The sequence below is a fragment of the Bactrocera oleae genome, chromosome 3, assembly GCF_042242935.1.
Source record: "Bactrocera oleae isolate idBacOlea1 chromosome 3, idBacOlea1, whole genome shotgun sequence".
Lineage (NCBI taxonomy): Eukaryota > Metazoa > Arthropoda > Insecta > Diptera > Tephritidae > Bactrocera > Bactrocera oleae.
In genome coordinates, this window is record NC_091537.1 from 57,032,817 (window position 1) to 57,056,618 (window position 23,802).

The 23,802-nt window shown below is 40.1% G+C and overlaps 1 protein-coding gene across 1 annotated transcript; it reads left to right on the forward strand.

Moving 5' to 3' along the window:
• Positions 1 to 1,786: 1,786 nt before the first annotated feature.
• LOC138856094 (hepatitis A virus cellular receptor 1-like) lies at positions 1,787 to 19,171 on the forward strand. The gene is made up of 3 exons (XM_070106517.1): positions 1,787 to 1,990; positions 10,411 to 10,620; positions 19,085 to 19,171. Exons 1-3 carry the CDS (start codon positions 1,787 to 1,789, stop codon positions 19,169 to 19,171), a joined length of 501 nt encoding a protein of 166 aa, XP_069962618.1.
• Positions 19,172 to 23,802: the final 4,631 nt, after the last annotated feature.

Genomic DNA, 23,802 nt, shown 5'->3' on the forward strand with positions numbered 1-23,802 from the left:
TCTAGATACAAGAGGGTGCAAACCCCTGCACCTTGTCACCACCACCCTCTGGTGGAATGGCCCCCGATGGTTAACCGAATCTTCTGATTCTTGGCCACAATCGCCCATGCGCAATATAATTGCCCCAGAAAGTCGAAAAATCGACTCCTTTCACGCAACATTGCAGGATAATGACACTCAGGGTAATCGCTTACATGCTCAAGTTCATAGAGCTACTCAAAATTAAACTTAAGGGAGTAACTTCATTACACTCCCAATGCGATACAGTGACGCACCTAGACTTACAAAAGGCAAAGGTCGCTCTTATCGCATCTACGCAAGCGCGTTACTTCAGCCGAGAAATATCATTACTAAGAGAATCGAAGCCGATAGATAAAAAGAGCTCATTCTTAGTCTTAAATCCATTCATTGACACGAAAGGAGTACTCCGTGCGAATGGTCGGTTTGCCAATTCAAGCCTGACGTATAACGAACGTCATCCCATAGTTATCCGAGAGAAATCACAACTTGCCACCTTATACCTTAACTATGTCCACGTGCTATTGCTATACGCAGAACATCGCCTCATGCAACAAATAGTCCGTCAAGAGTTTTATATTCCAAGACTCAAGCCCAAAATAAAGAAATGAATTTTCATGTGCAAGATCTGCACTATGCATAAGCTGTAACTTCGCTCTGCCTTTCACCATTACAGGTGTCGACTTTGCTTTGCCTTTTCAGATAAAGGCATCCATGTTAAGGTCTCCCACCCTCATTAAAGGCTATGTGGCTGTGTTTGTCTGTTTCACGACAAAAGCAGTGCACCTCGAGCTATGTACGAATCTGACAAAGGAGGCTTTTCTCGCGGCATTTGCTCGCTTCGTCGGACGACGTGGTTTTCCGTCAAAACTCATGAGCGACAATGGCAAGACATTTATAGGAGCTCAAAGAGCCACAGAAAAACAGTTCGTGAATTTTGTCAAACAAGTCTCACCTGAAATTGTACAAAAGTACGCTCCCCAAGGTAGTAACTGGCAGTTTATCCCTCCAAGCGCTCCTCATATGGGTGGTTTATGGGAATCAGCTGTAAAAAGCTTCAAATCCCACTTTAAAAAAGTAGCTGGAAACTACAAATTTAATTATGAAAAATTTACAACATTATTAATTCGCATTGAAGCCGTTCTCAATTCACGGCCACTTACGACACTCTCGCAAGATCCCTCAAATCTCACAGCCCTAACTCCAGGGCACTTTCTAAAAGGAGCACCCATTCTGGCCATACCTGAGCCAGGCGTGGAGTCGCTGTCCTTACATAATAGATATATAAAGGACCTTCATGAAAGGTACCGCTGGAAAACTCCCGAAAAGGCGCCAAGGCTTGGAGATTTTGTCCTAATCCATGACGATTGTCTCCCCCCTACAGAATGGCGGCTTGGTTGCATAGAGAAGCTACATCATGGTTCCGACGGTCATATACGAGTAGTTGACCTCCGTACTCGAACCGGTACGCTAACCAGGCCGCTCGTTAAACTATGCTTCCTACCAATCGCAGACAACAGCGAAAACGCAAGTAATAAAACATCCGTACAATAATATTATATACACGCAGAAAACAAAATATCCGTCTAATAACCTAAAACCGAAAAAAACCGCAAATATAATAAATCACCACAATATATACTAATACAATAATGGGTGGACTAAAACGTCCCCCACCAACCAAATAAAGTTGGTTACATTTTAAAGGATCCATTATCTATATCACTGAGTCATAACTAAACTCGCTCTTTTTTCCATACAGGTAGTTATGGACGCTGAAATGCCAGTTACACCCACGAAAACCATGCGTTCGGCTGTCACTGTGCCGCACCCTGCGACTACCCCCGTAGCAGCGCCACGAACAACACCAGCAACAACTGCACCGACATCTCCACGACGTGCCACGCGCCCAATGTCTACTTTAGTTTCAGAGCCGCCTCGCCTCCGCTGCAGCACTGCCCCATTTTTAAGGGTATGACACCCAATCAACGTCAGCAGGTGGCCCAAGCACATGGGCATCGCTTGAATTGTTTGGCCCAGACGCACGACACTCAGGAATGCGTGTCCGATATCGTGTGCCAACACTGCGACAGGCCGCATCATACCTTGCTGCATCGAAACCCAAGACGCCCTGGCGCACGGCCCTCAGTACCCCGCAGCCATGATGCAGATGTCAACGACAAGCACTCGCCGCACCCCGTACTTGGCGTCAGCTCAATAGCACCTCAACACGACACCAACCCTTAAGGCCGCATCCTCGTCGCAGGACAGGCCTCAGCAACGTCGTGGCAACGTTGCAACAACTCCAGCGACTGCTAGGCTGAACATTCGCCTAGGGGGGCCGGGATGGCTAAATGAGTTCAGCTTCCCGCCCTAATGCAGTCAACTACACCGCACAACACACTACTCATACGACAACACAACACACCACTCATGCGACAACACAACACACCACGCACACGACAGCGTAACACACCACTTACCGGACAACACTGGCACACCACATCTGGAAACATCAGCACACCCACACCCCACGCACCAAGGCAACCTTGCTGGAAGCAGCAGCATACACCCACACACAGCAGAATAACTCTACACACCAACATGAACAAAACCAGAGAGGGCGATCGAGCCGACCCTTTTTTTCCATCGAAATCGTCAACAGGGAAGTCGCAATTGAAGTTTCGCCTTTTTTCCACGGTCGCACATCCCGATTATAACCTTTTATTCCTCAAGTGACGTTATAAGTTCTTTTTTGGTTTGTTGATAAGATATCAACATATTTATAAATAAATTTCAGTTTTTACAAATACGTGAGTGTTTAGTGGAACGAAAAAGTGGAAAAGGTGAGAACAAAGGTACAAAAGTAACTATGGTCCTTCGAGCCTAAACGAAAGGCACTATCGATTTATAAAAAAAAAAAAAGGAAAAATACATATGTGACCAAAGTGCAGTGAAACAGTGACAAAACCAATAAATTACATAAAGAGACATGTATATAAAGTGATAAAAGGGCAGTGAAACAAAAAAAAAAAAAAAGTACCGGAAAATAAAAACCGGCGGGAAGTGTATAAACGAAAGTGCATTTATAAAAAATACATATATTTACATATGTACATATGACAAGTGCAGTTATTGAAAGTAACTGAATTATGGATATACATATGTACCGGTGAAAACTTTCGTGCGTTTGGTCGGCACCAAAAGTCTGTTAACTTTGTGAAGAAAAAAAAAAAACAACAAAAAGAAAAACAAAAAAACAAAACCCGTTTTTATAAAATTTTATTTTCTTTGGAAAATATACATATTTAATATATACTTAAAAAAGCACACAAATAAAGTGAAGAAGAAAAAAATAATAAGTAAAATAAAAGCGGGCGCGAAGTCAAACAAAATAAACCATATAAGCGGGCGCGAAAATAACAACCATATTAACAATAAACCTAAATGGGCGCGAGCTAAAATAAAAACTAACACCCAAACAAATAGGCACGGAGATTACACCAATTACTACAGCAAAATCTGGAACAAAGACGAAAGGACTCTAAAACCCAGATAGGCAAAATAAATATATAATACCCCCTAAAGCCCCTGGAGGAATGCCAAGTGAGTTGTATCGTTTCCATTATTCATTATTGTATATACATATGTATGTAGTATGTTGATGTACGATTTATATCAGCATGTACAGTAATATATAATGTATATTAATATATACATAATAAATCAATGCCTATAAGCTTACCATTGTGTTTAAAAAGCACTGTGTTTTAAAAACACATCAATTTCCCAAATACAAAAAAATTTTCAAGCATTTACTTGCGAAAAATTTCCGACAGACCCCTTAGGCTTAACAAAGCAATAAGCAGGTCTGCATAAAAAAAAGGTAAGCAAAGGCAAAATAACAACCTAAATACAATAAAAGAAAATAAAGAAGAGAAAAGAGACAGATTTGAGTATACTTACCTACTTACATACATATATACATATATACTTCATACGTATGTTCATATTTATTATATGCATATTACATATACTTACTTAATTCCTAAGTGCAAATTAGCAAAGCGAAAACGAAAGCAAAAAATACCGGCATTTTACCAATTCTCATATACATACATACCTACATACAGTATCTAATGCACTTAGGTCGGCATACCCTAAATACATAGGGTACAATCGTGCGAAAAAGTAATCGTAACATTTCGCAAATTAAAACAGTACGATAAACGGAATTTTAATTTAGCCAAAAACAAAAATATAGAACGGTTTAATAATACAAAAAAATAAAAAAATAATAATAATTTATATATATATACTCATATATGTATACTGGTTGAGCAACAACTAAATTATTTTCAAAGTCCACTTCGGCATCTATTCGGCAATACCCCTTGCAGTAAGCAAGCAGGATTGCATACAGAAAATCAAAGCACAAACAAATCGTGCATACCTTTGTATAAAGTGATCTTCTCACGAGCGCTCATTCGTACTTTAAGCCAATATATATAAACTGAACTATAGGTATACCCTACAGGACTTCCGGATACAAAAAAAAATAAATTATTAAAAATAAATAATTGCGGTTATTAATAAACTTTTGTAATTATTACAAATAATAAAATACAATACAAATACTTATTTGATAACTCAAATAAAAAATCGGTCTTAATTATACAAAAAAAAATTTCTATTCACGCACCTTTGTTTATTGTATCCGAATTAAAAACTCGTATTTACGTAAAAGAGTTTCGGCTGCAGTTATAATTTACAAAGTATCGCTTATTTTATTATTTATACATTGAGAAAATTTACTTTTTTAATTTTCTATTTTTTCCAAATGAGCACAGATTCAAAAGAATCTAAATCTTCACAACTATTAAAAGTAAATAAAATGATTTCGGACGAGAAAAGTCCATGTGCACCTGCAGAAGCTAAACGCTCCAAGCTAGGTGCGACAAAACAAAAAAGGGGTAGAGACATTTCTTACACAAAATTCATTTCAGAAAGTGACAGTTTAATAAGATACTGCACTAGATTCTCATCTTCGCCGATTCAGGACAATTCTGAATCGGTATTAGAAATCAAAAAAGACAATCTTGACAATTTTTGGTCACGTCTCCAAGCTTCATATGACGCCATAGTAGAATCTGATGACTCAGATCTACCAGAAAATTTGAAGTCCTCGGCTTACGCCAAATATGAGAACTGCATAGACCAGTTCGAAGAAACTAAAGCAATGATTTCCGATCAACTAAAGCTAATAAAAGCAATTGCACCTACTCCACATCCGCTAGTAGAGCTACCACAAGTACAAAGTCAAGAGGCAAGTTCAGGCATCCATCTCAAGGTGCCCGCATGTGACACAGAAATATTTCATGGTGGTTATGAACAATGGCCGTCCTTCCGCGACATGTTTACAGCCGTTTACATGAACCACCCAAAATTATCAAATGCACAAAAATTGTATCACCTCCGATACAAAACAAAAGGTCAAGCAGGCGTAATAGTAAAACAGTTCGCACTTAATGACGATAATTTCAATTTGGCTTGGGAAGCTCTTAAATCAAGATTCGAAAACGAAAGGATATTGGTCGATAAACAAATATCGATATTAATGAACTTGCCAAAAATTCAAAGGGAAACAAGTGAAGAATTCATCAAACATCAATCCACTGTTTCAAATTGTTTGTCGGTTTTATCGACACAAAATATTCCCACAGACAGCTGGGACCCAATACTGGTAAATATATGCACCGCCGCTTTACCAGAAAAAACGTTACTTTTGTGGGAGCAATCGCTCTCATCACGAAGAAAATGCCCCACGTGGCAATAAATGAAAGATTTCCTAACTACCCAATATGAAATCGCAGAAAGGGTAGATAAAAAAATGGTCAGAACAAAACCCGTTCAACATGACCTAAATAGAAGCTTCCACAGACCCCAAGCCAGTAGCAACAACAATTTAAATAGAAGCTTCTTCAAAAATCAAACGTTCACATCCGAACAGTACAAACAAACGTCATGCGAGGAGGGCATAAGCTCAAATCTTGCGAGAGATTCAAAAAATTGAATATTATCGACCGAAACAATTATGTAAAAACAAAACGACTTTGTACAAACAGCTTGTCACATGCGCATACACTTAAAGAGTGCGAAAGCAAATTTAATTGCGTTTATTGTCATAAACGACATCATTCTATGCTTCATTATAACAATTTTTCTAGATCACCCCCAAACAGCGCAACTATGAAAAGAGCCACGGGTTTAGTTGCAACATCAAATCCCGAAGTGCTAAATCCCGAAAATTGCCAAGAGGCACCATGCTGCTCAAAGGCAATAAATACCCAAACGCTACACAGCGAAATTCAAAGTAGAATACTACTACCCACAGCAGTCGTCTCCATCGAACACCGAGGAGAGCTGTTTAAACTTAGAGCCTTAATAGACCAAGGATCACAACGATCATTCATAGCGTCTAGGGCTCAAAATAGGCTACAACTGCCAACAAAACTAGCCAATTTTGAAATCACGGGAATGGGCGGAAGAGTAGTCCAAAACTCAAATAAAATCTGCCCCATTATCTTAATTTCCCCCCAAGCGGATAAGCACATACAAGCAGAAGCTATAGTCTTACCGCAACTTACAAATATGCTTCCAAGCTATCACATAAATAGCAAGCATTGGCAAAAGGTTTCACACCTAAAGCTAGCAGATCCCAACTGCAACACTCCCGCTCAAATAGACTTTCTATTAGGCAGCGATCTCATACCACAGATAATACTCGCAGGTATTGAGAAAATTTCAAATACACTTCTGGCACAAAACACTATTTTTGGGTGGATCCTAAGTGGACTAGTTTCGGAACCAGTTACCACCATGACCACTCAGGTTGAGGAAATCTCAAACGAATATCTCAATTCACAATTGAAAAAATTTTGGGAGTTAGAAGAACTCCCCCCCATATCAATCACAACCCCTGAAGATCAGTATTGTGAAGACTTTTACAAAGCCACAACTACTAGATCAGATAATGGTCGGTACGTCGTACGACTACCACTAAAACAACAATTTCCCAACACCATCGCCTTAGGTCACTCTCGCACCTCTGCAATACAGCAGTTTCAAAGAATGGAAAAAAACCTACTTAAAAAAGGCGAACTCAAACCAGTATATGATGGTGTGTTGGAAGAATATCTCCATTTAGACCACATGGAGGAAGTAAGTCCATGCGAAAAAATCATAAATGGCAAATATTACTCATTTTACTTGCCTCATCACGCAGTAGTAAAGCCAGACAAAAAAAAAACAACTAAAGTAAGAGTTGTTTTTAATGCATCAAGATCTACTAGCTCGGGGAATTCCCTAAATGATATCCTATTTACGGGACCCACGCTCCAACCAGATTTAATGCTACTAATTTTAAATTGGCGTATATTCAAATACGTATATAACGAAGACGTCGAAAAAATGTATAGACAAATAGTCGTACATCAAGACGATCAAGATTTTCAGCGAATTATTTTCCGAAAATCTCCCAATAGTCCACTACGCGACTATAAACTTAAAACAGTTACCTTTGGCGTCAACTGTGCTCCATATTTAGAGATTCGAACACTCCACGAACTGACAGAAAACACAAAGTCAGAATTTCCCCTGGCAACCAAACTGTTAAAAACACAAACATATGTAGACGATATCTTGTCTGGAAGTCACAGTCTTCCACAAGCATACGAGTCACTATCACAAGTGGTAAAAGCCCTCAAAACCGCAGGGTTTCCGTTGAAAAAGATAACGGCGAACCACCCTAATATTTTAAAAAATATACCACAAGAAAATTTGTTAGATACTAATTTCCCTAATTTCGAAAAGGAAAGTACAACAAAAACTCTGGGGATCCAATGGAATGCGATATCTGACCAGTTTTCATACACTACAGAGTCAATATCTGCATTATCCGCCATAACGAAGCGACAAATTCTATCCTCTGTGGCAAAGCTTTTCGACCCCGCAGTATGGCTTTCGCCAGTTATGATACAAGCCAAAATCCTAATACAAGAATTATGGTTAAATGGAACCGACTGGGACGAACAAGTAAAACCACTTCGTTTAGAAAAGTGGTCCCAGTTTGCGAGCAATCTAAATGATATCTCACAGATACAAATCCCACGATGGGTAAATTATGCCCCAGAGCACAAAGTCGAACTACACGGCTTCTGTGACGCTTCTGAAAAGGCATATTGCGCAACTATATATGTTCACACACAAAGCGACATTGCGACCACAAGCCACTTACTAGTAGCAAAAGCAAAAGTAGCTCCGTTAAAAACAATAAGTCTGCCACTACTACTAGCCAAACTAGTATCCATGGTGCGAATGCATTTAAACATGGCAAAATACAAACTATATCTGTGGTCCGATTCTGAAATCGTACTCGCCTGGTTAGAAAAACCACCACATGCATGAAAGACGTATATTTCAAACCGAACGTCTCAAATACTTGACCTAGTAGGATCAGCCACTTGGCGACATGTAGCCAGTGCTGACAATCCTGCTGATCTAGATACAAGAGGGTGCAAACCCCTGCACCTTGTCACCACCACCCTCTGGTGGAATGGCCCCCGATGGTTAACCGAATCTTCTGATTCTTGGCCACAATCGCCCATGCGCAATATAATTGCCCCAGAAAGTCGAAAAATCGACTCCTTTCACGCAACATTGCAGGATAATGACACTCAGGGTAATCGCTTACATGCTCAAGTTCATAGAGCTACTCAAAATTAAACTTAAGGGAGTAACTTCATTACACTCCCAATGCGATACAGTGACGCACCTAGACTTACAAAAGGCAAAGGTCGCTCTTATCGCATCTACGCAAGCGCGTTACTTCAGCCGAGAAATATCATTACTAAGAGAATCGAAGCCGATAGATAAAAAGAGCTCATTCTTAGTCTTAAATCCATTCATTGACACGAAAGGAGTACTCCGTGCGAATGGTCGGCTTGCCAATTCAAGCCTGACGTATAACGAACGTCATCCCATAGTTATCCGAGAGAAATCACAACTTGCCACCTTATACCTTAACTATGTCCACGTGCTATTGCTATACGCAGAACATCGCCTCATGCAACAAATAGTCCGTCAAGAGTTTTATATTCCAAGACTCAAGCCCAAAATAAAGAAATGCATTTTCATGTGCAAGATCTGCACTATGCATAAGCTGTAACTTCGCTCTGCCTTTCACCATTACAGGTGTCGACTTTGCTTTGCCTTTTCAGATAAAGGCATCCATGTTAAGGTCTCCCACCCTCATTAAAGGCTATGTGGCTGTGTTTGTCTGTTTCACGACAAAAGCAGTGCACCTCGAGCTATGTACGAATCTGACAAAGGAGGCTTTTCTCGCGGCATTTGCTCGCTTCGTCGGACGACGTGGTTTTCCGTCAAAACTCATGAGCGACAATGGCGAGACATTTATAGGAGCTCAAAGAGCCACAGAAAAACAGTTCGTGAATTTTGTCAAACAAGTCTCACCTGAAATTGTACAAAAGTACGCTCCCCAAGGTATTAACTGGCAGTTTATCCCTCCAAGCGCTCCTCATATGGGTGGTTTATGGGAATCAGCTGTAAAAAGCTTCAAATCCCACTTTAAAAAAGTAGCTGGAAACTACAAATTTAATTATGAAAAATTTACAACATTATTAATTCGCATTGAAGCCGTTCTCAATTCACGGCCACTTACGACACTCTCGCAAGATCCCTCAAATCTCACAGCCCTAACTCCAGGGCACTTTCTAAAAGGAGCACCCATTCTGGCCATACCTGAGCCAGGCGTGGAGTCGCTGTCCTTACATAATAGATGGGAAAGAATTAAAATTCTCCGTCATGATTTCAGCCGCCGATGGAAGGAGGAGTATATAAAGGACCTTCATGAAAGGTACCGCTGGAAAACTCCCGAAAAGGCGCCAAGGCTTGGAGATTTTGTCCTAATCCATGACGATTGTCTCCCCCCTACAGAATGGCGGCTTGGTTGCATAGAGAAGCTACATCATGGTTCCGACGGTCATATACGAGTAGTTGACCTCCGTACTCGAACCGGTACGCTAACCAGGTCGCTCGTTAAACTATGCTTCCTACCAATCGCAGACAACAGCGAAAACGCAAGTAATAAAACATCCGTACAATAATATTATATACACGCAGAAAACAAAATATCCGTCTAATAACCTAAAACCGAAAAAAACCGCAAATATAATAAATCACCACAATATATACTAATACAATAATGGGTGGACTAAAACGTCCCCCACCAACCAAATAAAGTTGGTTACATTTTAAAGGATCCATTATCTATATCACTGAGTCATAACTAAACTCGCTCTTTTTTCCATACAGGTAGTTATGGACGCTGAAATGCCAGTTAGACCCACGAAAACCATGCGTTCGGCTGTCACTGTGCCGCACCCTGCGACTACCCCCGTAGCAGCGCCACGAACAACACCAGCAACAACTGCACCGACATCTCCACGACGTGCCACGCGCCCAATGTCTACTTTAGTTTCAGAGCCGCCTCGCCTCCGCTGCAGCACTGCCCCATTTTTAAGGGTATGACACCCAATCAACGTCAGCAGGTGGCCCAAGCACATGGGCATCGCTTGAATTGTTTGGCCCAGACGCACGACACTCAGGAATGCGTGTCCGATATCGTGTGCCAACACTGCGACAGGCCGCATCATACCTTGCTGCATCGAAACCCAAGACGCCCTGGCGCACGGCCCTCAGTACCCCGCAGCCATGATGCAGATGTCAACGACAAGCACTCGCCGCACCCCGTACTTGGCGTCAGCTCAATAGCACCTCAACACGACACCAACCCTTAAGGCCGCATCCTCGTCGCAGGACAGGCCTCAGCAACGTCGTGGCAACGTTGCAACAACTCCAGCGACTGCTAGGCTGAACATTCGCCTAGGGGGGCCGGGATGGCTAAATGAGTTCAGCTTCCCGCCCTAATGCAGTCAACTACACCGCACAACACACTACTCATACGACAACACAACACACCACTCATGCGACAACACAACACACCACGCACACGACAGCGTAACACACCACTTACCGGACAACACTGGCACACCACATCTGGAAACATCAGCACACCCACACCCCACGCACCAAGGCAACCTTGCTGGAAGCAGCAGCTTACACCCACACACAGCAGAATAACTCTACACACCAACATGAACAAAACCAGAGAGGGCGATCGAGCCGACCCTTTTTTTCCATCGAAATCGTCAACAGGGAAGTCGCAATTGAAGTTTCGCCTTTTTTCCACGGTCGCACATCCCGATTATAACCTTTTATTCCTCAAGTGACGTTATAAGTTCTTTTTTGGTTTGTTGATAAGATATCAACATATTTATAAATAAATTTCAGTTTTTACAAATACGTGAGTGTTTAGTGGAACGAAAAAGTGGAAAAGGTGAGAACAAAGGTACAAAAGTAACTATGGTCCTTCGAGCCTAAACGAAAGGCACTATCGATTTATAAAAAAAAAAAAAGGAAAAATACATATGTGACCAAAGTGCAGTGAAACAGTGACAAAACCAATAAATTACATAAAGAGACATGTATATAAAGTGATAAAAGGGCAGTGAAACAAAAAAAAGTACCGGAAAATAAAAACCGGCGGGAAGTGTATAAACGAAAGTGCATTTATAAAAAATACATATATTTACATATGTACATATGACAAGTGCAGTTATTGAAAGTAACTGAATTATGGATATACATATGTACCGGTGAAAACTTTCGTGCGTTTGGTCGGCACCAAAAGTCTGTTAACTTTGTGAAGAAAAAAAAAAACAACAAAAAGAAAAACAAAAAAACAAAACCCGTTTTTATAAAATTTTATTTTCTTTGGAAAATATACATATTTAATATATACTTAAAAAAGCACACAAATAAAGTGAAGAAGAAAAAAATAATAAGTAAAATAAAAGCGGGCGCGAAGTCAAACAAAATAAACCATATAAGCGGGCGCGAAAATAACAACCATATTAACAATAAACCTAAATGGGCGCGAGCTAAAATAAAAACTAACACCCAAACAAATAGGCACGGAGATTACACCAATTACTACAGCAAAATCTGGAACAAAGAGGAAAGGACTCTAAAACCCAGATAGGCAAAATAAATATATAATACCCCCTAAAGCCCCTGGAGGAATGCCAAGTGAGTTGTATCGTTTCCATTATTCATTATTGTATATACATATGTATGTAGTATGTTGATGTACGATTTATATCAGCATGTACAGTAATATATAATGTATATTAATATATACATAATAAATCAATGCCTATAAGCTTACCATTGTGTTTAAAAAGCACTGTGTTTTAAAAACACATCAATTTCCCAAATACAAAAAAATTTTCAAGCATTTACTTGCGAAAAATTTCCGACAGACCCCTTAGGCTTAACAAAGCAATAAGCAGGTCTGCATAAAAAAAAGGTAAGCAAAGGCAAAATAACAACCTAAATACAATAAAAGAAAATAAAGAAGAGAAAAGAGACAGATTTGAGTATACTTACCTACTTACATACATATATACATATATACTTCATACGTATGTTCATATTTATTATATGCATATTACATATACTTACTTAATTCCTAAGTGCAAATTAGCAAAGCGAAAACGAAAGCAAAAAATACCAGCATTTTACCAATTCTCATATACATACATACCTACATACAGTATCTAATGCACTTAGGTCGGCATACCCTAAATACATAGGGTACAATCGTGCGAAAAAGTAATCGTAACATTTCGCAAATTAAAACAGTACGATAAACGGAATTTTAATTTAGCCAAAAACAAAAATATAGAACGGTTTAATAATACAAAAAAATAAAAAAATAATAATAATTTATATATATATACTCATATATGTATACTGGTTGAGCAACAACTAAATTATTTTCAAAGTCCACTTCGGCATCTATTCGGCAATACCCCTTGCAGTAAGCAAGCAGGATTGCATACAGAAAATCAAAGCACAAACAAATCGTGCATACCTTTGTATAAAGTGATCTTCTCACGAGCGCTCATTCGTACTTTAAGCCAATATATATAAACTGAACTATAGGTATACCCTACAGGACTTCCGGATACAAAAAAAAATAAATTATTAAAAATAAATAATTGCGGTTATTATTAAACTTTTGTAATTATTACAAATAATAAAATACAATACAAATACTTATTTGATAACTCAAATAAAAAATCGGTCTTAATTATACAAAAAAAAATTTCTATTCACGCACCTTTGTTTATTGTATTCGAATTAAAAACTCGTAATTACGTAAAAGAGTTTCGGCTGCAGTTATAATTTACAAAGTATCGCTTATTTTATTATTTATACATTGAGAAAATTTACTTTTTTAATTTTCTATTTTTTCCAAATGAGCACAGATTCAAAAGAATCTAAATCTTCACAACTATTAAAAGTAAATAAAATGATTTCGGACGAGAAAAGTCCATGTGCACCTGCAGAAGCTAAACGCTCCAAGCTAGGTGCGACAAAACAAAAAAGGGGTAGAGACATTTCTTACACAAAATTCATTTCAGAAAGTGACAGTTTAATAAGATACTGCACTAGATTCTCATCTTCGCCGATTCAGGACAATTCTGAATCGGTATTAGAAATCAAAAAAGACAATCTTGACAATTTTTGGTCACGTCTCCAAGCTTCATATGACGCCATAGTAGAATCTGATGACTCAGATCTACCAGAAAATTTGAAGTCCTCGGCTTACGCCAAATATGAGAACTGCATAGACCAGTTCGAAGAAACTAAAGCAATGATTTCCGATCAACTAAAGCTAATAAAAGCAATTGCACCTACTCCACATCCGCTAGTAGAGCTGCCACAAGTACAAAGTCAAGAGGCAAGTTCAGGCATCCATCTCAAGGTGCCCGCATGTGACACAGAAATATTTCATGGTGGTTATGAACAATGGCCGTCCTTCCGCGACATGTTTACAGCCGTTTACATGAACCACCCAAAATTATCAAATGCACAAAAATTGTATCACCTCCGATACAAAACAAAAGGTCAAGCAGGCGTAATAGTAAAACAGTTCGCACTTAATGACGATAATTTCAATTTGGCTTGGGAAGCTCTTAAATCAAGATTCGAAAACGAAAGGATATTGGTAGATAAACAAATATCGATATTAATGAACTTGCCAAAAATTCAAAGGGAAACAAGTGAAGAATTCATCAAACATCAATCCACTGTTTCAAATTGTTTGTCGGTTTTATCGACACAAAATATTCCCACAGACAGCTGGGACCCAATACTGGTAAATATATGCACCGCCGCTTTACCAGAAAAAACGTTACTTTTGTGGGAGCAATCGCTCTCATCACGAAGAAAATGCCCCACGTGGCAATAAATGAAAGATTTCCTAACTACCCAATATGAAATCGCAGAAAGGGTAGATAAAAAAATGGTCAGAACAAAACCCGTTCAACATGACCTAAATAGAAGCTTCCACAGACCCCAAGCCAGTAGCAACAACAATTTAAATAGAAGCTTCTTCAAAAATCAAACGTTCACATCCGAACAGTACAAACAAACGTCATGCGAGGAGGGCATAAGCTCAAATCTTGCGAGAGATTCAAAAAATTGAATATTATCGACCGAAACAATTATGTAAAAACAAAACGACTTTGTACAAACAGCTTGTCACATGCGCATACACTTAAAGAGTGCGAAAGCAAATTTAATTGCGTTTATTGTCATAAACGACATCATTCTATGCTTCATTATAACAATTTTTCTAGATCACCCCCAAACAGCGCAACTATGAAAAGAGCCACGGGTTTAGTTGCAACAGCAAATCCCGAAGTGCTAAATCCCGAAAATTGCCAAGAGGCACCATGCTGCTCAAAGGCAATAAATACCCAAACGCTACACAGCGAAATTCAAAGTAGAATACTACTACCCACAGCAGTCGTCTCCATCGAACACCGAGGAGAGCTGTTTAAACTTAGAGCCTTAATAGACCAAGGATCACAACGATCATTCATAGCGTCTAGGGCTCAAAATAGGCTACAACTGCCAACAAAACTAGCCAATTTTGAAATCACGGGAATGGGCGGAAGAGTAGTCCAAAACTCAAATAAAATCTGCCCCATTATCTTAATTTCCCCCCAAGCGGATAAGCACATACAAGCAGAAGCTATAGTCTTACCGCAACTTACAAATATGCTTCCAAGCTATCACATAAATAGCAAGCATTGGCAAAAGGTTTCACACCTAAAGCTAGCAGATCCCAACTGCAACACTCCCGCTCAAATAGACTTTCTATTAGGCAGCGATCTCATACCACAGATAATACTCGAAGGTATTGAGAAAATTTCAAATACACTTCTGGCACAAAACACTATTTTTGGGTGGATCCTAAGTGGACTAGTTTCGGAACCAGTTACCACCATGACCACTCAGGTTGAGGAAATCTCAAACGAATATCTCAATTCACAATTGAAAAAATTTTGGGAGTTAGAAGAACTCCCCCCCATATCAATCACAACCCCTGAAGATCAGTATTGTGAAGACTTTTACAAAGCCACAACTACTAGATCAGATAATGGTCGGTACGTCGTACGACTACCACTAAAACAACAATTTCCCAACACCATCGCCTTAGGTCACTCTCGCACCTCTGCAATACAGCAGTTTCAAAGAATGGAAAAAAACCTACTTAAAAAAGGCGAACTCAAACCAGTATATGATGGTGTGTTGGAAGAATATCTCCATTTAGACCACATGGAGGAAGTAAGTCCATGCGAAAAAATCATAAATGGCAAATATTACTCATTTTACTTGCCTCATCACGCAGTAGTAAAGCCAGACAAAAAAAAACAACTAAAGTAAGAGTTGTTTTTAATGCATCAAGATCTACTAGCTCGGGGAATTCCCTAAATGATATCCTATTTACGGGACCCACGCTCCAACCAGATTTAATGCTACTAATTTTAAATTGGCGTATATTCAAATACGTATATAACGAAGACGTCGAAAAAATGTATAGACAAATAGTCGTACATCAAGACGATCAAGATTTTCAGCGAATTATTTTCCGAAAATCTCCCAATAGTCCACTACGCGACTATAAACTTAAAACAGTTACCTTTGGCGTCAACTGTGCTCCATATTTAGCCATTCGAACACTCCAAAAACTGACAGAAAACACAAAGTCAGAATTTCCCCTGGCAACCAAACTGTTAAAAACACAAACATATGTAGACGATATCTTGTCTGGAAGTCACAGTCTTCCACAAGCATACGAGTCACTCTCACAAGTGGTAAAAGCCCTCAAAACCGCAGGGTTTCCGTTGAAAAAGATAACGGCGAACCACCCTAATATTTTAAAAAATATACCACAAGAAAATTTGTTAGATACTAATTTCCCTAATTTCGAAAAGGAAAGTACAACAAAAACTCTGGGGATCAAATGGAATGCGATATCTGACCAGTTTTCATACACTACAGAGTCAATATCTGCATTATCCGCCATAACGAAGCGACAAATTCTATCCTCTGTGGCAAAGCTTTTCGACCCCGCATTATGGCTTTCGCCAGTTATGATACAAGCCAAAATCCTAATACAAGAATTATGGTTAAATGGAACCGACTGGGACGAACAAGTAAAACCACTTCGTTTAGAAAAGTGGTCCCAGTTTGCGAGCAATCTAAATGATATCTCACAGATACAAATCCCACGATGGGTAAATTATGCCCCAGAGCACAAAGTCGAACTACACGGCTTCTGTGACGCTTCTGAAAAGGCATATTGCGCAACTATATATGTTCACACACAAAGCGACATTGCGACCACAAGCCACTTACTAGTAGCAAAAGCAAAAGTAGCTCCGTTAAAAACAATAAGTCTGCCACGACTTGAACTGTGTGGAGCGCTACTACTAGCCAAACTAGTATCCATGGTGCGAATGCATTTAAACATGGCAAAATACAAACTATATCTGTGGTCCGATTCTGAAATCGTACTCGCCTGGTTAGAAAAACCACCACATGCATGAAAGACGTATATTTCAAACCGAACGTCTCAAATACTTGACCTAGTAGGATCAGCCACTTGGCGACATGTAGCCAGTGCTGACAATCCTGCTGATCTAGATACAAGAGGGTGCAAACCCCTGCACCTTGTCACCACCACCCTCTGGTGGAATGGCCCCCGATGGTTAACCGAATCTTCTGATTCTTGGCCACAATCGCCCATGCGCAATATAATTGCCCCAGAAAGTCGAAAAATCGACTCCTTTCACGCAACATTGCAGGATAATGACATCCTGGAGCGATTTTCCTCATATCCCCGAGCACTCAGGGTAATCGCTTACATGCTCACGTTCATAGAGCGACTCAAAATTAAACTTAAGGGAGTAACTTCATTACACTCCCAATGCGATACAGTGACGCACCTAGACTTACAAAAAGCAAAGGTCGCTCTTATCGCATCTACGCAAGCGCGTTACTTCAGCCGAGAAATATCATTACTAAAAGAATCGAAGCCGATAGATAAAAAGAGCTCATTCTTAGTCTTAAATCCATTCATTGACACGAAAGGAGTACTCCGTGCGAATGGTCGGCTTGCCAATTCTAGCCTGACGTATAACGAACGTCATCCCATAGTTATCCGAGAGAAATCACAACTTGCCACCTTATACCTTAACTATGTCCACGTGCTATTGCTACACGCAGAACATCGCCTCATGCAACAAATAGTCCGTCAAGAGTTTTATATTCCTAGACTCAAGCCCAAAATAAAGAAATGCATTTTCATGTGCAAGATCTGCACTATGCATAAGCTGTAACTTCGCTCTGCCTTTCACCATTACAGGTGTCGACTTTGCTTTGCCTTTTCAGATAAAGGCATCCATGTTAAGGTCTCCCACCCTCATTAAAGGCTATGTGGCTGTGTTTGTCTGTTTCACGACAAAAGCAGTGCACCTCGAGCTATGTACGAATCTGACAAAGGAGGCTTTTCTCGCGGCATTTGCTCGCTTCGTCGGACGACGTGGTTTTCCGTCAAAACTCATGAGCGACAATGGCAAGACATTTATAGGAGCTCAAAGAGCCACAGAAAAACAGTTCGTGAATTTTGTCAAACAAGTCTCACCTGAAATTGTACAAAAGTACGCTCCCCAAGGTATTAACTGGCAGTTTATCCCTCCAAGCGCTCCTCATATGGGTGGTTTATGGGAATCAGCTGTAAAAAGCTTCAAATCCCACTTTAAAAAAGTAGCTGGAAACTACAAATTTAATTATGAAGAATTTACAACATTATTAATTCGCATTGAAGCCGTTCTCAATTCACGGCCACTTACGACACTCTCGCAAGATCCCTCAGATCTCACAGCCCTAACTCCAGGGCACTTTCTAAAAGGAGCACCCATTCTGGCCATACCTGAGCCAGGCGTGGAGTCGCTTTCCTTACATTATAGATGGGAAAGAATTAAAATTCTCCGTCATGATTTCAGCCGCCGATGGAAGGAGGAGTATATAAAGGACCTTCATGAAAGGTACCGCTGGAAAACTCCCGAAAAGGCGCCAAGGCTTGGAGATTTTGTCCTAATCCATGACGATTGTCTCCCCCCTACAGAATGGCGGCTTGGTTGCATAGAGAAGCTACATCATGGTTCCGACGGTCATATACGAGTAGTTGACCTCCGTACTCGAACCGGTACGCTAACCAGGCCACTCGTTAAACTATGCTTCCTACCAATCGCAGACAACAGCGAAAACGCAAGTAATAAAACATCCGTACAATAATATTATATACACGCAGAAAACAAAATATCCGTCTAATAACCTAAAACCGAAAAAAACCGCAAATATAATAAATCACCACAATATATACTAATACAATAATGGGTGGACTAAAACGTCCCCCACCAACCAAATAAAGTTGGTTACATTTTAAAGGATCCATTATCTATATCACTGAGTCATAACTAAACTCGCTCTTTTTTCCATACAGGTAGTTATGGACGCTGAAATGCCAGTTACACCCACGAAAACCATGCGTTCGGCTGTCACTGTGCCGCACCCTGCGACTAACCCGTAGCAGCGCCACGAACAACACCAGCAACAACTGCACCGACATCTCCACGACGTGCCACGCGCCCAATGTCTACTTTAGTTTCAGAGCCGCCTCGCCTCCGCTGCCCGCTCTGTTGCCGTTCGCACCGGCTGCAGCACTGCCCCATTTTTAAGGGTATGACACCCAATCAACGTCAGCAGGTGGCCCAAGCACATGGGCATTGCTTGAATTGTTTGGCCCAGACGCACGACACTCAGGAATGCGTGTCCGATATCGTGTGCCAACACTGCGACAGGCCGCATCATACCTTGCTGCATCGAAACCCAAGACGCCCTGGCGCACGGCCCTCAGTACCCCGCAGCCATGATGCAGATGTCAACGACAAGCACTCGCCGCACCCCGTACTTGGCGTCAGCTCAATAGCACCTTAACACGACACCAACCCTTAAGGCCGCATCCTCGTCGCAGGACAGGCCTCAGCAACGTCGTGGCAACGTTGCAACAACTCCAGCGACTGCTAGGCTGAACATTCGCCTAGGGGGGCCAGGATGGCTAAATGAGTTCAGCTTCCCGCCCTAATGCAGTCAACTACACCGCACAACACACTACTCATACGACAACACAACACACCACTCATGCGACAACACAACACACCACGCACACGACAGCGTAACACACCACTTACCGGACAACACTGGCACACCACATCTGGAAACATCAGCACACCCACACCCCACGCACCAAGGCAACCTTGCTGGAAGCAGCAGCATACACCCACACACAGCAGAATAACTCTACACACCAACATGAACAAAACCAGGGAGGGCGATCGAGCCGACTCTCTTTTCCATCGAAAGCGTCAACAGGGAAGTCGCAATTGAAGTTTCGCCTTTTTTCCACGGTCGCACATCCCGATTATAACCTTTTATTACTCAAGTGACGTTATAAGTTCTTTTTTGGTTTGTTGATAAGATATCAACATATTTATAAATAAATTTCAGTTTTTACAAATACGTGAGTGTTTAGTGGAACGAAAAAGTGGAAAAGGTGAGAACAAAGGTACAAAAGTAACTACCCAGTTTTTTGCCGTTCGGAATATTTTATCATCACAATATGAGCAGTAACTCTGAAAATAATTGAAATTTCAAAAAACCTTTTTAGTCACATATTCTTAAAGAGTTATGCTACAATAATATGCACAACTTTCAAGCTCTCGCAGAGCTGCCAATTGATTTTGTCGTCGCATCACAAAATGAGCTGTAACTCTAAAAATAATTGAAATTTTAAAAAACCTTTTTAGGTACATATTCTTAAAGAGTTATACTACAATAATATACACAAAAATCTAAACCAGGATAGCCCCTTAAAGCTGGTTTGAAATAAATCGGAAAAATAGATAGAGGGGAAACACAGAGTATTATGTATTTCTATGACATACTGATACATGAAAAAAATCTTGAATTTCTTTCTATATATATAGATAAACAATATTCATGATTTTTTACGGATTTGACTTGTTCAAATATGTCATTCTTTCAAATGTCATCAGGCAATTAAAATTACTTTGGGTAGACATTGTTTTTTTTTTTTTTTGAAAATTAAAATTACAAACAAATAAACAAAAAAAAATCAAACAAATTGAAGTCTTTTTGAATTCAATACCAAAATTTCATAACAAATTTGATACACGTACCTTTTGATATGAACGTCTTGTTTTCTGACATTCTTTTCGCAGTTTGGCAATTGTTTCGTTCCACCAATATACTGTGGGGTGATGGTTGCTTTGTGTATGCCTGGACATTGATGTGAACTTGAACATCTAACTAATTGATCAAAGGAAAAAAACCTTCTAGTAAGGTTTTGCCCTACTATTCCTTCTTTTGCATCTCCATTCAATAGCACAGGCAGAAAATCGCCTGATATTATTAGATTAGTTTTGCTTCGCGTATCAGTCACTAGACGGTTGTTTATGTTATTAAAATCTTCGTGATTGATGCTAGGAGGCACATAATAACTATAGATACAAACATCAATAACTGTTGCTCGAACAAATCCATTTAAAGGGTAAGCGTTTTCCAGTTGCGGTGAGTTAAGGTTACATTTCCATATAGCAGCGTTATTCCTTGAGCAAAATCGATCTGCTTCTTAAGGACAGATTGTTTTAATAAGTCATGTGCTGCTTGACAGTGGTCATATTCATTTTAGGGTTTGTGCCGCTTTCTTGTATACCGGCCATTTGACGCTCCCAGTAAAGTTATCAGTCTCACTAGAGCCTGCTTTCAGGCAGAGCAAGCAATTTGGCTTATGGGTCAGTCCATATCTCGGTGCTCACCCTCACTACTTCTGCTACGTGTAAATGGACTAATTCCATCCATTTCACTTTTCTCATTGATGTCGATTATGATAGTTGCGGTTTCAATTTAGCACACATTTACAGCTACGGAAACAGCAATACCCTAGCGCTGGTGTTGAACAGAGATCCTTAACGATACAATCTCAGGAATTTTTCTAAAAATTGATGCTTTAAGTGTGTATGTAGAAAAAAAAAAGAGTCTCCCTACAGATAAAAGTGAACTCTTTACGCATTCTCTTTTCTGCTGACTTCTGCTTCTGCTGATAAATAAATTATGCGACGATCATGGCTGATAGAACAAAATCGAACCGACGCTAAATTGCCAAAAACAACTAGACAGCGGATTCGTAGTTGCCAGAATGTTCTAGATTGGCGCAATTTTGTTAAAGATGTATTATATAAGCGCTGCCAGATTGTGCAGCACACGCAGTTCTAGTAAGAATGTTGTTGTGTTAAGAGCAATTGAGATAAGAGCAAGAAGTTGTAAGCTCGAATAACGAGCAATAACTGTTTAGTTGTTGGAATTAGAAATAAAGATAAGTGTATCACCATTAAATTAAAACTTTTATTTAACAATCCAATGATCGAACTCAAGAGTGAATTACAAGGTAGACGATTTATCGAGAAATCCGTTACAATTGGTATCAGAAGTGGAATTGTCAAATAAACTCCCATAGAGAGAATTGTTTGAAAATGGCTAAATTTAATGGTCTAAAGATTTCAGAACTGAAAAAGGAACTGGAGCAACGTGATTTGGCAACAAATAGGGTGAAGTGCGACTTACAGTCACGTTTACGAGAGATTAAGGAAGCAGAAAACGTTAATGTTGACGAATATGTGTTTCAATTGGAATTAGAGGGAGAAACAACGAGAGTACAAGAAAAGAAAGATACTCAATGTTCAACCGAGGACGAGGAGGAAGCGTGTGAACCAGTACAAGGGTGACCACAGTCGAAAGTGCTGGACGTGAGTATGTCAGCGCAGGTGTGCTCACAAGGGTCCTCACAGTCAGAAGAGCAGGAAGTTTGTATTCCAGCACAAGCGTCCACGCAGTCGGAAGAGCCGGAAGCGTGTATACCAGCACACAGGTCCTCACAGTCGAAAGAGTTGGACGGGCGTATGTCAACGTAGGTGTCCTCACAATTGGAAAATAAGGAAGCATGTGAACCAGTTCAAGGATCCTCCAAGTCAGAAGAGCAAGAAGCGTGTAGACCAGAACAAGTGGAAGAGCAGTCTACAATTAAACCTGAAATTCCAGAATTGGAAAGTGTAATCCATGAAATGGAGTTGCACCAATGAACAACGAATGGAGAAATAAATTCAGAAAGCTCAGTCGCTAAAGCATATTGGGCAGAGCGGAGAAGTTTAAAGTTAGTGTGTGGCTGCTAGCATCGAGTATGAAAAAGCGAAAATGGGCAAACCTCCCGAGCACATATGGTTGTTCCAAAAGTTAGAATTCCTAAAGTTCTTAACGTGTGGTACAAAGGTCCAAGACGAGGGCACTTGAGAATCACGAAAACCTTGGAGACATTTAAGCAAAAGTTTTATTGGATTGGTCAATCAGCTATGGAGAGCATTGCGAAATATGCTGAATGCATTGTTGCTAAGAAATCGAGGTCCCGGAGTCATGGCCAGATGAAAGAGTACAATTCGGATGCAGCAGTTGCGCAAATAGGCGCGAATGAAGATAGTCCAATTCACCAATATAAATTAGGAAATAATTATGTTTTGGTAGTCAAAGAATCATACACAATTTCTTATCAAGAGGCTGAAGCAGTGGCGGACGCACTCATCAACAATTGGGTCACGAGATTCGGTGATACAATGGAGTTACATTCTGATCAATAATGGGATCTCGAGTCAGCTTTAAGTCAAGGGCTGTATCAAAAACTGGGTATCCGCAAGACAGACAGAATTGACTCCAAGAAGACAAGGACGGCTACGGAATATAACTCCAGCGTAGAAGACGAGATGGGGGACATAAAAGGTTTGCGTTTGGTGCCGCAAATGTGTGTTATCTGGACGATCAGACTTAGGTCCAGGCCAGTGTGACGATCACGGATAAAAGAAGAAAATCGAACCGACGATAAATTGCCAGAAGCAACTAGACAGCGGCTTCATAGTTGCCAGAATGTTCTAGTGGCGCAGTTTTGTTAAAGATATATTATATAAGGGCTGACAGATTGTGCAGCACAGACAGAGTGCTGTCGTGTTAAGAGCAATTGAGACATAAGCAAGAAGTTGTAGCCTCGAATCCGAGCAATAAGTGTTAAGTTGTTGGAATTAAAAATAAAGATAAGTG